Genomic DNA, 15,680 nt, shown 5'->3' on the forward strand with positions numbered 1-15,680 from the left:
TTTATTAACCCTTGTAGGATGGCCGAAATTATGGTGACTAAATCAACGGAGGACAGAGAAAAAAAAGTGGTAAAAAATCTGGACAGAAGCATTGTCCTAACAAACTGCCAAACACACTGTGAAGTCATATAGAGAAGACAGACCTAATCATGTGGATTGGAGCTATATTGAATATAACCACACAATTTAAGAGTTCTTAAGTTGTTTTAAGGCATCTGTGATCAACAGATGCATATCTGTATTCCCAGTCATGTTAAATCCATAGATTAGAGCCTAATGAATTTATTTCAGTTTACTGATTTCCTTATATAAACTATAACTGAGTAAAATCTTTGAAATTGTTGCATGTTGCGTTTATATTTTTGTTCGGTATAAAACATGAAAATACTACATGTCATGTCTCAAAATCGATATCTATCTTACCCCTATATTGTCTTGCGGATTCCAGTAGAAAGACGACAAGTTCTGGGCGATGGATTATCTTCGCAAATTTGTGCACAGAACTTGCGATAAATAAGATTTTGGTGAATATGGAACATTTATGGGATTATGTATTTCAGCTCATGAAACATGGGACCAACACTTTACATTTTTGTGCAGTGGAGTACAGGTTTTTCATATTCATGTGAAATTCCTGTTCTTTTTCAAAGATTTCTCACAAAAAGCGTATCTCTGTTAAATGTCAATGGTACACTGAGCGTACCACAAGCTTTTTATTTTCAATGCCTTTTACATCTAATTCAACTCGTGTTAGTTTTGCTTTTTGCAACCCGCAATTTTGTAGACGAGCTTCACAACATGTCTTTAAAAGCCGCTGCAAGAAACGGGCACCGCTCCTTCAAGCTCTGCTTATTATCGGATGTATTAGGTTACGAAATCTGACTTTTTGGATATAATGTTAATGAAATGTTATTTAAATATTGATAATTTATTCAGAACATGAATAATCATATTTGTCTTGGTAAAATGTATTTTATAACATAAGTGAAATTTCATCACCAAAGTGTGTTTTCGCCCACTTTGGACAGAGGTGGGTGGACACCCTACAGTATATAGATCATCTTTGTTGATAATCTTTGTTGATTCCTGTCTGGTGGAAGCCATTATGGTTCATACTAGAGATCGACCGATTATGATTTTTCAACGCCGATACCGATACCAAATTTTGGAGGACCAAAAAAGCCGATTCCGATTAATCGGACGATTTTATTTGTAATAATGACAATCACAACAATACTGAATGAACAGTTATTTTAACTTAATATAATACATCAATAAAATCAATTTAGCCTCAAATAAATAATGAAACATGTTCAATTTGTTTTAAATAATGCAAAAACAAAGTGTTGGAGAAGAAAGTAAAAGTGCAATATGTGCCATGTAAGAAAGCTAACGTTTATGTTCCTTGCTCAGAACATGAGAACATATGAAAGCTGGTGGTTCCTTTTAAAATGAGTCTTCAATATTCCCAGGTAAGAAGTTTTAGGTTGTAGTTATTATAGGAATTATAGGACTATTTCTCTCTTTACCATTTGTATTTCATATGCCTTTGACTATTGGATGTTCTTTTAGGCACTTTAGTATTACCAGTGTAACAGTATAGCTTCCATCCCTCTCCTCGCCGCTACCTGGGCTCGAACCAGGAACACATCGACAACAGCCACCCTCGAAGCAGCGTTACCCATGCAGAGCAAGGGGAACAACTACTCCAATTCTCAGAGCGAGTGACGTTTGAAATGCTATTAGCGTGCACCCCGCTAACTAGCTAGCCGTTTCACATCGGTTACACCAGCCTCATCTCGGGAGTTGATAGGCTTGAATTCATAAACAGCAGAGCTGCTGGCAAAACGCACAAAAGTGCTGTTTGAATGAATGCTTACGAGCCTGCTGGTGCCTACCATCGCTCAGTCAGACTGCTCTATCAAATCATAGACTTAATTATAACATAATAACACACAGAAATTCGAACCTTAGGTCATTAATATGGTCGAATCCGGAAACTATCATATCGAAAACAAAACATTTATTCTTTCAGTGAAATACGGAACCGTTCCGTATTTTATCTAACTGGTGGCATCCATCAGTCTAAATATTCCTGTTACATTTCACAACCTTCAATGTTATGTCATAAAATTTTGGCAAATTAGTTCGCAATGAGCCAGGCGGCCCAAACTGTTGCATATACCCTGACTCTGCGTGCAATGAACGCAAGAGAAGTGACACAATTTCACCTGGTTAATATTGCCTGCTAACCTGGATTTCTTTTAGCTAAATATGCAGGTTTAAAATATATTCTTCTGTGTATTGATTTAAAGAAAGGCATTGATGTTTATGGTTAGGTACATGTTGGAGCAACGGCAGTCCTTTTTCGCGAATGCGCACCACATCGATTATATGCAACGCAGGACACGCTAGATAAACTAGCAATATTATCAACCATGTGTAGTTATAACTAGATTGATTGATTGATTGATTGTTTTTTATAAGATAAGTTTAATGCTAGCTAGCAACTTACCTTGGCTTCTTACTGCATTCGCGTAACAGGCGGGCTCCTCGTGAGGCAGGTGGTTAGTGTTGGACTAGTTAACCGTAAGGTTGCAAGATTGAATCCTCGAGCTGACAAGGTAAAAATCTGTCGTTCTGCCCCTGAACAAAGCAGTTAACCAACCGTTCCTAGGCCGTCATTGAAAATAAGAATGTGTTCTTAACTGACTTGCCTAGTTAAATAAAGGTGGGGGGAAAAAATCGGCAAAATCGGCGTCCAAAATGACCGATTTCCGATTGTTATGAAAACTTGTAATCGGCCCTAATTAATCGGCCATTGGGATTAATCGTTCGACCTCTATTTCATACTGCAAATTAGTTTGTGATAACCTTGAATACACTACACAGTTGCATTTTCTGCTGTGCAGGACATTTCCTGCAACAACAGGGTGATCAATTTCGGATCTTACACCCGTAGTATTTTTGGATAATATGTTGTTGGAAGATAAAGTTCGATAAAAACCCACACCGATTACTGACCTCACACTAGTTTAAAAAATCTGAAGACAATCTAAATCATTAGCTATTTTGCTTCAGCATGAAGCTTAATTCAACGACTTAACAATGTATTTTCTGCTGCTAGCTTTCCCCTGGTTATCTCTGGCTCTAGTATTAGGCCTACTTTGAGAGCATGTGTTTGTGTGGACTCAGTGGATATTACAGTTCTTGTCAAGAGGTGCAGCAGGGTCCCTGTTTAGGACATGCTGGCTATTTGCCAGGGTCTGTGAAAAGTTCCTAGGCCAGTCTGATCTGTTGCTGTGTTGTCATACAGTGGGTTTTAGAACATTAGAGTGTGGAGGTCAGGACACATGGGTAATCAACTGTCTGACCCCTATTCTCCCCCCAGCTCAAGGCCCGTTGGCATGCAGAATGGAAAACCTTGACTCTCTGCATCTCATCACACACACACACATTTACTTGCCATTGCATCTGTGTGAGAAAGTGGAAGAGTTTGTTTACACCATACATAACCTTGTATATTTTCATTTCATCTGTGAATGCTGTGTAAACTATATGTAATGTTACCATACATTACTTCCTTTAATGGTAATTCCCAGTTTTGCTATTTTGCGAGGGGCTTTTGTTATATTCAAACAGCTGTTCCCAAGTAAGTATCAAGCTGGTGGGAGAGAGACTGTACACTACTGTATGCCTGATTTGATCTAATGTACAAATCAGTATTGAAGAGCTGCATTAGTCTGGCAGTCTGACATTACTGCTGAATGACTCATATAGAAGACTGGGTTGCCTGGGAAAGTGCCATAGTACCATAACGATACTGTCAGCGCTCGCCTCTGAGTATAACGCACTGACCTGTCTACTCTACTGTGTTACTGCAGGTCCCTCTGCTGCTCCTAGCCTGTCTGACTACTAATACTAGTGTTACTGCAGGTCCCTCTGCTGCTCCTAGCCTGTCTGACTACTAATACTAGTGTTACTGCAGGTCCCTCTGCTGCTCCTAGCCTGTCTGACTACTAATACTAGTGTTACTGCAGGTCCATCTGCTGCTCCTAGCCTGTCTGACTACTAATACTAGTGTTACTGCAGGTCCATCTGCTGCTCCTAGCCTGTCTGACTACTAATACTAGTGTTACTGCAGGTCCATCTGCTGCTCCTAGCCTGTCTGACTACTAATACTAGTGTTACTGCAGGTCCATCTGCTGCTCCTAGCCTGTCTGACTACTAATACTAGTGTTACTGCAGGTCCATCTGCTGCTCCTAGCCTGTCTGACTACTAATACTAGTGTTACTGCAGGTCCCTCTGCTGCTCCTAGCCTGTCTGACTACTAATACTAGTGTTACTGCAGGTCCATCTGCTGCTCCTAGCCTGTCTGACTACTAATACTAGTGTTACTGCAGGTCCCTCTGCTGCTCCTAGCCTGTCTGACTACTAATACTAGTGTTACTGCAGGTCCATCTGCTGCTCCTAGCCTGTCTGACTACTAATACTAGTGTTACTGCAGGTCCATCTGCTGCTCCTAGCCTGTCTGACTACTAATACTAGTGTTACTGCAGGTCCCTCTGCTGCTCCTAGCCTGTCTGACTACTAATACTAGTGTTACTGCAGGTCCCTCTGCTGCTCCTAGCCTGTCTGACTACTAATACTAGTGTTACTGCAGGTCCCTCTGCTGCTCCTAACCTGTCTGACTACTAATACTAGTGTTACTGCAGGTCCATCTGCTGCTCCTAGCCTGTCTGACTACTAATACTAGTGTTACTGCAGGTCCATCTGCTGCTCCTAGCCTGTCTGACTACTAATACTAGTGTTACTGCAGGTCCCTCTGCTGCTCCTAGCCTGTCTGACTACTAATACTAGTGTTATGTGCCTGGCATGGCATTGCATGCTCAGCTGTTAGCTTTTCCTTGGTCTTTTAGGCTGTGTTAACACAGGCAGCCCAGTTCTGATATTTGTTTTCACTAATAGGTCTGTTGAACAATAAGATCTGATGTGAAAAAATCTGATGTGATTGGTCAAAAGACCAATTAGTGGAAAAAATATCAGAATTGAGCTGTCTTTGTAAACACATCCTTGGTGGTCTACAAGTTGCCTCTCTTTGATGATTGAGAGAGCGTGAAAGGGTGTGTGTGTGTGTGTGTGTGTGTGTGTGTGTGTGTGTGTGTGTGTGTGTGTGTGTGTGTGTGTGTGTGTGTGTGTGTGTGTGTGTGTGTGAGAGCTCTTTTTCCACTGTATGTTACATGACTCTTGAGGATGTGTGTGTTGCTTCCCTCTAGGAGATGTGAGAGTGAGAAGTCAGGTAGGATTTGACCCAGAAGGAAAAGGTTCCTACTCGTACCTGTGCATCGACTTCCGCACCCTACACTGTGAGTATGAACCATGATAAAACCTTCCCATTCCTCACTACCTGCCTTAGAGGCTTTTCTCATTGACGAAAGTTGGAGAGGCAGTGTGACGACATTTCAATTGAAATAAAAACTACATTAACTTTTCAATTAACATTAGCGAAGGGAACATTGTGCCGCGAGAGGGTTTGGCGCTTGGCAGAACACATTTACTGTAAATATCCCTATGAAATATCCCAGTATAGCCACTAGCCAGCATGCTTCAACTTTGCAATCGACTTTTATCTTAACCATATTACACGTTTGAAAAAAATGGAACCAAACCACATTACACTCTTCAATAATGCAACAATTCACAAGCATGCGTCGACAATAAAGGATTTCATTTCTCGTCTGTAGGCTACTGGTTACATTTTAGCTTCAAGACGAAAGCACAGAAGTGCATGTTCTCATCAAGTAACGCTAGCCTATCAAATATAAGATAAGGTCTACTACACCCTCATATGAATATAAAGGTACAGTAGGCCTACCTTACACCCTTATGTAAGGCTTCATTTTGATCAATATAATGGAAATCATTTGGCCTACATTTGGTAAAAGCAAATTGTGACTGAAAACGTGGGTATAACATATATACAGTATATACGTACATACAGCCCTACCCCTGTGAGTACTACCTTTCTTTAACTCTGTAGATCTGATACGTACAGCCCTACCCCTGTGAGTACTACCTTTCTTTAACTCTGTAGATCTGATACGTAAAGCCCTACCCCTGTGAGTACTACCTTTCTTTAACTCTTTCGATCTGCCACACCAGACAGATTGACTGACAGATGTTGGTGCATATATTATTTCACACACTGATTAGTCCTCCTCGCCATCTAACACTGTCTTAATGTAAATAAGTCAACCTGAAGAATGCTTATGTGACTGAGCAGGGTTGGTGATCAGGAAGTCAAGTTACATTTAATTCAGTCATGTCTTGTAGAGAAAAGACTGTACAATATTTAATTCAAGAATTGAATGTCAATTAATCTCCTAAATGTTTTAAATTACCCCACCCCCCAACCCTGAATGTGAGTCCTGCTGCATGACGTCAGGGACTACCAGCCCAGAAGAGTTCTCTCTCTGCCGACATACGTTTCATGTGCGTGTTCACTTCCTGGTTTAAAAGTAATGGCCTTCCTCGGAATGCTGACGTACTTCCTAAGTGGGACCATGGCTTTCCAGCCAGCCATGGTGTGTGTGTGTGTCCACTGACAAAGCACGACTTGTGACGTATGTATGTATGTGTGTGTGTGTGTGTGTGTGTGTGTGTGTGTGTGTGTGTGTGTGTGTGTCAAGGCAGTAGGCTAAGAACAGGTGGCTGCGTCAGCGGTGTAAGTGTGTGTGTGTCCACCCTTGGGCAGTAGTGTTCATAGTCAGCCAGTCTTAAATCCAGTGTGACCTCACTGGAATGAAGTACATCAATCATTTGTTTTCTACACATCTCTTATTCTTATTGATTTATTCTATTGTTTCATCAGTGTTCTTATTCACTTATTCAACATTTGGTCATTTGGATAGCCCTTACTGTCTAAATTATAAGTCCACCCAAACATTCGTTGTTCAACATTCCTGAATAGGATTTAGAGCAGTTTGAGACTCTGCGGATTATCAAGCAGAGTACATTACTAAATGATTATATAGTGTCCCTCTTTGTCCCTTTCTGTAGAGCAGGAAACTAAAGTAACTGTCCAGTGAAACTCTCCCTTTTAAATGTTCATATTCTGATATCCACATAATGTTGTTGACTTGTCCTGTACTCTTATTTGTGGCCAAAGCATCAATTGGAGAAAAAACGACTAACTCCCCACCTCAAACTTGTATCTCAAACAGATAGTTTAAAAAATTCTGTCCATTTCCTCATACTCCTGGGGAGGAGTATATATTGCATGAATATTGTTAATGACTGGTATACGCCCACACCATTCTGTTCTTGGGGTATGCCCACACCATTCTGTTCTTGGGGTATGCCCACACCATTCTGTTCTTGGGGTATGCCCACACCATTCTGTTCTTGGGGTATGCCCACACCATTCTGTTCTTGGGGTATGCCCACACCATTCTGTTCTTGGGGTATGCCCACAACATTCCAACACAGAAAAGCTGCTTTTTAACACTCATAGTTTTCCTTTTAAAAAATGTGAATTATTTCACTCATATTGTAAGTAATTATAGGTCATATTTCATAGAAATCTGGAAACACTGAACAGTTACTTTAAATCTATGTATTATATTTCTATCTACCATGTTGTAAACCCTTTACTTCTAAATAACTTAGATGTTCTAAGCCTTTGTCTCTGTGCCTTCAGCCTACTCAGACTCTAGTCTTATCCCTGGTCCTGGCTTCAGTTCGGCTGGGCCTGTGTCTGGCAGGAGGCTCCGCAGACTGCTCAGCTTCCAGAGGTACCTGCACTCCTCCCGTCTGCTCCGGGGAACACCCCACCTCAACCCCCTCCACATCCTGGATGAGGACTACACCGGACAGGCCAAGGTCCGATGCTCACACTCTCTTAGCCAATCATACACTCGTATGCATGCGTACACAATTCATATTTTAGTCTTAACACAGACCTACATTTGCATGTTTCTTCTCTTGCAGTGTATGCTGGAAAGGGTCACGACCTGGAATTTCGACATTTTCCTCTACGACAGATTAACCAATGGTATGTTTCTGACAGAGGTCCATCTTTCTCCCAAAAGCCTTAGCTACATATTTGTATTCAATCAAATGTATTTATAAATCAATCAAATGTATTTATGAAGCCCTTTTTACATCAGCAGATGTCACAAAGTGCTGTACAGAAACCCAGCCTAAAACCCCAAACAGCAAGCAATGCAGATGTAGAAGCACGTGACTAGGAAAAACTCCCTACAAAGGCAAAAATCTAGGAAGAAACCTAGAGAGGAACCAGGCTCCGACGGGTGGCCAGTCCTCTATTGGCTGTGCCGGGTGGAGATTATAAGAGTACATGGCCATTTAAGGCCAGATTGTTCTTCAAGATGTTCATCATCCTCAGAGAATAAGCGAAACAGTGTAACATTACTGCATAGGCCTCCTTTCAACTCAGGCATTTGTAGACAAGGGCGCCCTCTTGTGTTTGTTTTGATAAATGCTGTGTAGAAGTGGAATGGTCGTTTTTTCCATAGATTTTCTTTGCAATGCTGATGCTATTGCAACGTTAAACTCCACCACAAACACAAAAATACATAACTACTTACCCCCAAACAATATTCCTGACCAGATCTTTAAACTACATCTACCATGTCTCCCCTCTCCATGCAGGAAACAGCCTGGTGACGTTGACCTTTCACCTCCTTAACCAGTATGGTCTGTTGGAGCTGTTTCAGCTGGACATGGTGAAGCTGTGGCGCTTCCTGGTCATGGTGCAGGAAGACTACCACAGCCTCAACCCCTACCACAACGCTGTGCACGCCGCTGACGTGACGCAGGCCATGGACTGTTACCTGCGAGAACCCAAGGTATCAGACAGAGCTGTTATTCCATTGTACAGAATGTATTAAGAAGTAATTTACTGGGCTATTGACCACCTTATCCCACTGAGCTAAAGCCTAGGCATTAGCTCATGAGTCTTCAGGCCAGAGGCAAGGTTACCTATCATGTACAGCGCATTCCGAAAGTATTCAGACCCCTTCACATTTTGTTACATAACAGCCTTATTCTAAAATGTATGTTTTTTTCCCCTCATTAATCTACACACATACCCCATAAGGACAAAGCAAAAATAGGGTTTTAGAAATTCTTGAAAATGTGTTACAAATAAAAAAACGGAAATATCACATTTACATACACTACCGTTCAAAGGTTTGGGGTCACTTAGAAATGTCATTGTTTTTGAAAGAAAAGCACATTTTCTTTTCCATTTTTAAAATAACATCAAATTGATCAGAAATACAGCGTAGACATTATTAGGATCCCCATTAGCTGTTGCAAAAGCAGCAGCTTCTCTTCCTGGGGTCCACACAAAACATGAAACATAATACAGAATGACATAATACAGAACATCAATAGACAAGAACAGCTCAAGGACAGAACTACATACATTTTTAAAAACACGTAGCCTACATATCAATGTATACACACAAACTATCTAGGTCAAATAGGGGAGAGGCGTTGTTAATGTTGTAAATTACTATTTTAGCTGGAAACGGCAGATTAAAAAAAATATCTACATAGGTGTACAGAGACCCATTATCATCAACCATCACTCCTGTGTTCCAATGGCACGTTGTGTTAGGTAATCAATGTTTATCATTTTAAAAGGCTAATTGATCATTAGAAAACCCTTTTGCAATTGTGTTAGCACAGCTGAAAACTGTTGTCCCGATTTAAAGAAGCAATAAAACTGGCCTTCTTTAGACTATTTGAGTATCTGGAGCATCACCATTTGTGGGTTCAATTACAGGCTTAAAATGGCCAGAAACAAATATTTTTTTTCTGAAATTCATCAGTCTATTCTTGTTCTGAGAAATGAAGGTGCTTCCATGCGAGAAATTGCCAATAAACTGAAGATCTCGTAAAACGCTATGTTCTACTCCCTTCACAGAACAGCGCAAACAGACTCTAACGAGAATAGAAAGAAGAGTGGGAGGCCCCGGTAGTGTCTAGTTTTGTGTCTAGTTTGAGAAACATGTGCCTCACAAGACCTCAACTGGCAGCTTCTTTAAATAGTACCCGCAAAACACCAGTCTCAACGTCAACAGTGAAGAGGCGACTCCAGGATGCTGGCCTTCTTGGTGTAACAGTATAGCTTCCGTCCCTCTCCTCGCCCCAACCAGGGACCCTCTGCACACATCAACCACAGTCACTCACGAAGCATCGTTACCCATCGCGCCACGGCCCTTGCAGAGCAAGGGGAACAACTACTTCTAGGTCTCAGAGCGAGTGACGTCACCGATTGAAACACTATTAGCGCGCACCACCGCTAACTAGCTAGCCATTTCACATCGACCACATAGGCAGAGTTCCTCTGTCCAGTGTCTGTGTTCTTTTGCCCATCTTAATCTTTTATTTTTATTGGCCAGTCTGAGATATGGCTTTTTCTTTGTAACTCTGCCTAGAAGGCCAGCATCCCGGAGTCTCCTCTTCACTGTTGATGTTGAGACTGGTGTTTTGTGGGTACTATTTAATGAAGTTGCCAGAATAAGGCTGAAACGTAACAATGTGGAAAAAGGGGGATGAGCAGAGAAAAGTACGCCTACATTCCCTGTCTCTCCATAGCTGGCCAAGTCCCTGACGTCCTGTGACATCCTCCTGGGCCTGTTGGCAGCCGCCACTCATGACCTGGACCACCCGGGAGTCAACCAGCCCTTCCTCATCAAGACCAACCACTACCTGGCCAAGCTCTACAGGGTGAGAGCACATCGCTGGTGCATTCCACAGCTCCTGTAGCTTTCATATTAGATATGGCTGGAGGACACTAGATGGCCATGTTCGACAGGACAGAAGTGTTGATAGTTCATGGGTTATTTGTTATTTTAAGATAACGTTGAGGTCTATGATTGAATGCACTTAGTAGAGCAGGATTACAGCGTTCTAAAAATGCTAATGTTTATGGGTCTGTAGAACTCCTCTGTTCTGGAGAACCACCACTGGAGGTCTGCAGTAGGTCTGCTCAGAGAGACCGGCCTGTTCTCCCACCTGCCTGCTGAGGACGGGTCAGTCTGTTCATTGCTTTTCCCAGTGCCAAGTGATTTAATGACTGTTTTTAATTAAATGTAATGGCAAAATGTAGATTTCTGCCTAACTAGACATACCCAAAGGTAACTTATATTAATGTATAATTACATGATTCTGACATGCAAAAACTTGCTATATATTTGGAAAGGAGACTTTGATTTTGAGGAGTGATCAGAAGATAGAGAGCAGTTACATAGTTCACTGTACACAAGTCATCTTTCATTGACAAGCTATAAGTGAATTATTGATGACTAGAGCTGGAAACACGTCGGATGGTTTCCACAACGTGAACAATATCAGAAAAAAATGATTGATAGACCTAACAACTAGAAATGGGCAGATGTTTTAGTAAGTAGTGTCAGGTGTGGTCACGGGACGTTTCCAAGTGTCCCTAAACCTCTCCAAACTGGCATATGTCTGTAAATTAGATAATTCCAGTGCTATTACATATTTGCAGTCCCTAAATGCTATTTGTTCAGTATATAAACACAATTTCTACCATATCAACCTCACTCAAACACTGTGGTGGTGTTATGGAGCATCCAGGTTACATTCAAGGTTTACATTCAAAGTGTCCAAATGTGGTAATTGCACTGTTTTTGCACACTGGAAAGTTATTATTCACTATTGTTTAGCTACCCATCTTCTGGGCCTGACCCTGCTCTCTGATCCAAGGCAATTTCCTCTTATCTGATTAGGTCAACCTTTCTAAATTAGCATACACCATTTCATGGCCTAAACTACTCAGAGTAATCATTCACTTAACAGGATACAAAATAACTACAGTTTAACTTGAAACATGTTCCATTTTAACAGAATCCATCAGGCTAGGCGTGATACCCCCCAATAGCTCTTGCTCAAACACAGACCAAATGGAAGCTTACCTTGTAAGATGTTTGGTGAAAACGTTGTGTAAAATAAACATATTGACTCTCTGGGCTGGTGATCAGTAACGGTAGGTCACAGGCAGACAAATAGCCTACATATAAAGTCCCGGCTTTCGGTGTGTATCAACGTATTCTGTGTTTATTTTCGTTTATGCTTGACAACGCTTAACATAATGTAGGTAGCAGCCATCTTGAAATGAGGTCATCGGCTCGCCCTGCCTTTATAAATTCTAATGCCCAGATGTGGTAGTAAGTCACACCAAAGATTTGAAGGCACCGATCAATAGCCAAGATACTCATCTTTCCGCAGACACCCTGCTTTTACAGATAGGGACTACTGTTCTCATACCAGACTGTTCTTATATCAGACTGAATTTAATTTTTAAAAATCAAAGAGGGTCCCCAAATATGGGGACTTTACATTTAAGAGGTTTTAAAGATCAAGGTAATGAGTTGTTGTTGTACACTTAATTATGGTAGTTAAACACATTAAGCATATTTAATGAATTCCTCTGTTCATCATCTCCTCAGGCTGAAGATGGAGCACCAACTGGGTTCTCTTATCCTAGCCACTGACATCAGCAGACAGAACGAGTACCTGGGAAAGTTCAGGACACACCTGGACCAGGATGACCTGTACCTGAGCAACGCCAGCCACCGACACTTCATCCTCCAGGTCAGTTAATAGCTGGGCCATAGGCTTAGAGTTGTGCCTGGGGAAACTGTGTAGAACCAGCCATTTTGGATCTTATCAGCTGGAAACTGTGGGGTCTGACTGGCTATTTTGTCTCTAACTCCTTGCAGATGGCTCTGAAGTGTGCAGACATCTGCAACCCCTGCAGACCCTGGGAGCTGAGCAAACAGTGGAGTGAGAAAGTGACGGAAGAGTTCTTCCACCAAGGTATTCTCTCGTTCTTCCTTTCATTCTGTATGGTTATCATTCTCCCTCTACCCTTCTTAATCTCCAACAGTCTTTTCACCTATGCTGTTGATTTCTGATCAGTGTGTGCTGTGTTGTCTATCCCTCTGTAGGAGACATTGAGAAGAAGCACAGACTTGAAGTCAGTCCACTGTGTGATAGCCAGAGTAACTCCATGGCAAACATTCAAATTGGTAAGTTTTTAATGACGATTTCTAGTTTAGTACTAGCTACAATACATTGATATAAACCAGAAGCTCTCTTAGGCCTGCCTCTATTACCCTGTGTGTTTCCCTATCCCTGTCTTCCTTCCTAGGTTTCATGACGTACGTGGTGGAGCCTTTGTTTGTTGAGTGGGCCCGGTTCTCTGACACGCGTCTGTCCCAGACCATGCTGGGCCACCTAGGGCTGAACAAGGCCATCTGGGGTGGGTTAGTACAGCAGGAGGGGTCCTCTAGCTCCGAGGAGCTGGAACCTAGCAGCCCTGCCTTCTTCACCATGCCAACGCCCACCGTCACCGAGTCAGAACCAGAGTCTGCCTCTGCCGCGGAACCCATAGCTGTCACCACGGCAACAGCCACAGAAGAAACCAACTACAAAGAAATACCTCAGAGAAGCAAAGAGTCCTGACACTCCATGTTTGCCCTTAGAACCCTGACCGCTAGCCTCGACAAACACTGGGGAGAGGGTGGGAGGAGCGGGGTATGGCCTTTAACCCCCCCTACTCCCACTGCCCCACCCGAACAGTACTCACGTTTTTGTTGCCTTTGCCTCCCATATTTGACAAAGCACAGATTTTATTTATTTCATTTTTAATTCCTTTCCTTGACATACATAGATACTGCTGCTGTATTTAGTATTTTTATTGGCTTGTTTTATTTATTTATTTGTCCTCTGTAGTTTTAGCCTTACTAATGTAACACCACCATTTTGAAGGCGAAGTGCCATTTTTAAACAAAGTTCTGTAGGATGTTTTGAAAGTGATTTGAAACACACTGAGTATTGAAGAGATGCTCTCCAAAGACTGCACAGAGATGCTCTCCAAAGACTGCACAGAGATGCTCTCCTAAGACTGCACAGAGATGCTCTCCTAAGACTGCACAGAGATGCTCTCCAAAGACTGCACAGAGATGCTCTCCAAAGACTGCACAGAGATGCTCTCCTAAGACTGCACAGAGATGCTCTCCTAAGACTGCACAGAGATGCTCTCCAAAGACTGCACAGAGATGCTCTCCTAAGACTGCACAGAGATGCTCTCCTAAGACTGCACAGAGATGCTCTCCTAAGACTGCACAGAGATGCTCTCCAAAGACTGCACAGAGATGCTCTCCAAAGACTGCACAGAGATGCTCTCCAAAGACTGCACAGAGATGCTCTCCAAAGACTGCACAGAGATGCTCTCCTAAGACTGCACAGAGATGCTCTCCTAAGACTGCACAGAGATGCCGTGATGTGTGTTGATGCATTTGTAAGGAATCTTCTTCCTGAAGATAATGTGACAAGCCCAGTCCTTTTGCTGCCTCTATGAAGACTGTTTACAGATGTCTTGTTTGTCCTTGTTGTCCATTCGAAATGAATCATTATGGTTCCGTGATATGCCTTCTAAGCACAGATGCGAAGAACCACTAGTGTTTGAATTGTTGACCCACTGCTTAAGTTGACTGATAGAAACACCCCTGTGCTCCATTGTATTCACCTCTTCCTTGCACTGCCAAAAGACTGAAATATTGGACACACAACTTCTGTTCTGAGAGAACTTGGGTCAGAGAGAATGGTATTCTAGAATGCAACTACTTTCTGTTGTATTCTAGAATGTAACTAATATGAAGCATTGTTGTCAGTGACTGTAGAGTATGCGTGACCTCTAACCCTGGACCAGTCACTGAGGCATAGTACACACACCCCATCTGAAAACTCCCATCACAACACCACTCACGCAGGGTGGACTGTAGGAGGGAAGTTTACTGTGGTTTAGCTACCTGTTAAACATCTGTTTACTTCTACTGAATGGGACTCTCTCCCTCTCAGAATGTCTCTCATTATCATCATAGCCACATGCAATCTAGGACTGCTGTACCGATGCCTTATAACTATGCACACTGCGCTAAGTGACCAAACCAGCTCCTACTACTAGTTCTAGTAATCTCATGAAGTACATCGTGTGCTTGTCCTCTTAATGCAGTCTGATTTTCTTTAGCCTTTGTGAGGAAAAACTGAACTCAAACACATTCTGTATATAAATGGTTATTTTTTTTACATTCCATCTCCATTTATATATTTTTTGGATTCTGTAGACTGCACAAAGATTTTAATAACAGGTGCTTTTTCCTATTTTAGCATTTTCGCTGTAAGACTGTTTTGGGAAGCCATTTTGGGAAGATTTGTCAAGCCATTTTGTAAAGGATTTGCCGTATTGACCTTTTGATACATGCTTGTTGCTGTTACATTTTGATAAATAAAACAAGTTGACGTGAACTTTGACCGTGGTAGGAGTCATATAGGGATGTATTGAGGTGAAATCTTCATTGTAGCTAGAAATGTAAGGAATAGAGCTTACATGACATTACCTGTTCATCATACACCACTTGGTCCTTTTGTAGCTCAGTTGGGTGTCGCTTGTAACGCCAGGGAAGTGGGTTTAATTCCCGGGACTACCCATACGTAAAATGTATGCACAGATGAGTAAGTCGCTTTGGTTAAAAGCATCTGCTAAATGGCATATTACCCTCCTGGTGACAAACTATAGTCATTCACTGTTCAACCTTGATGGTTGGGATTACTGTGC

General features: G+C 42.0%; 1 protein-coding gene across 3 annotated transcripts in view; it reads left to right on the forward strand.

The window, feature by feature from the left end:
* LOC129823131 (high affinity cAMP-specific 3',5'-cyclic phosphodiesterase 7A-like) overlaps positions 1–15,376 on the forward strand; it is a 39,309-nt gene extending 23,933 nt beyond the window's left edge. Inside the window, exons 3-12 of one of the 3 annotated variants that reach the window (XM_055881899.1) lie at positions 5,278–5,367; positions 7,701–7,882; positions 7,991–8,054; positions 8,675–8,871; positions 10,631–10,762; positions 10,976–11,067; positions 12,508–12,652; positions 12,781–12,877; positions 13,009–13,089; positions 13,212–15,376. In XM_055881899.1, coding sequence (XP_055737874.1) covers positions 5,278–5,367; positions 7,701–7,882; positions 7,991–8,054; positions 8,675–8,871; positions 10,631–10,762; positions 10,976–11,067; positions 12,508–12,652; positions 12,781–12,877; positions 13,009–13,089; positions 13,212–13,525 — 1,394 coding nt within the window. In that variant the 3' untranslated portion in view covers positions 13,526–15,376. The other 2 variants (XM_055881900.1, XM_055881901.1) reach the window with 2 other exon arrangements.
* Positions 15,377–15,680: the final 304 nt, after the last annotated feature.

The sequence above is a fragment of the Salvelinus fontinalis genome, chromosome 25, assembly GCF_029448725.1.
Source record: "Salvelinus fontinalis isolate EN_2023a chromosome 25, ASM2944872v1, whole genome shotgun sequence".
Taxonomy (NCBI): Eukaryota; Metazoa; Chordata; class Actinopteri; order Salmoniformes; family Salmonidae; genus Salvelinus; species Salvelinus fontinalis.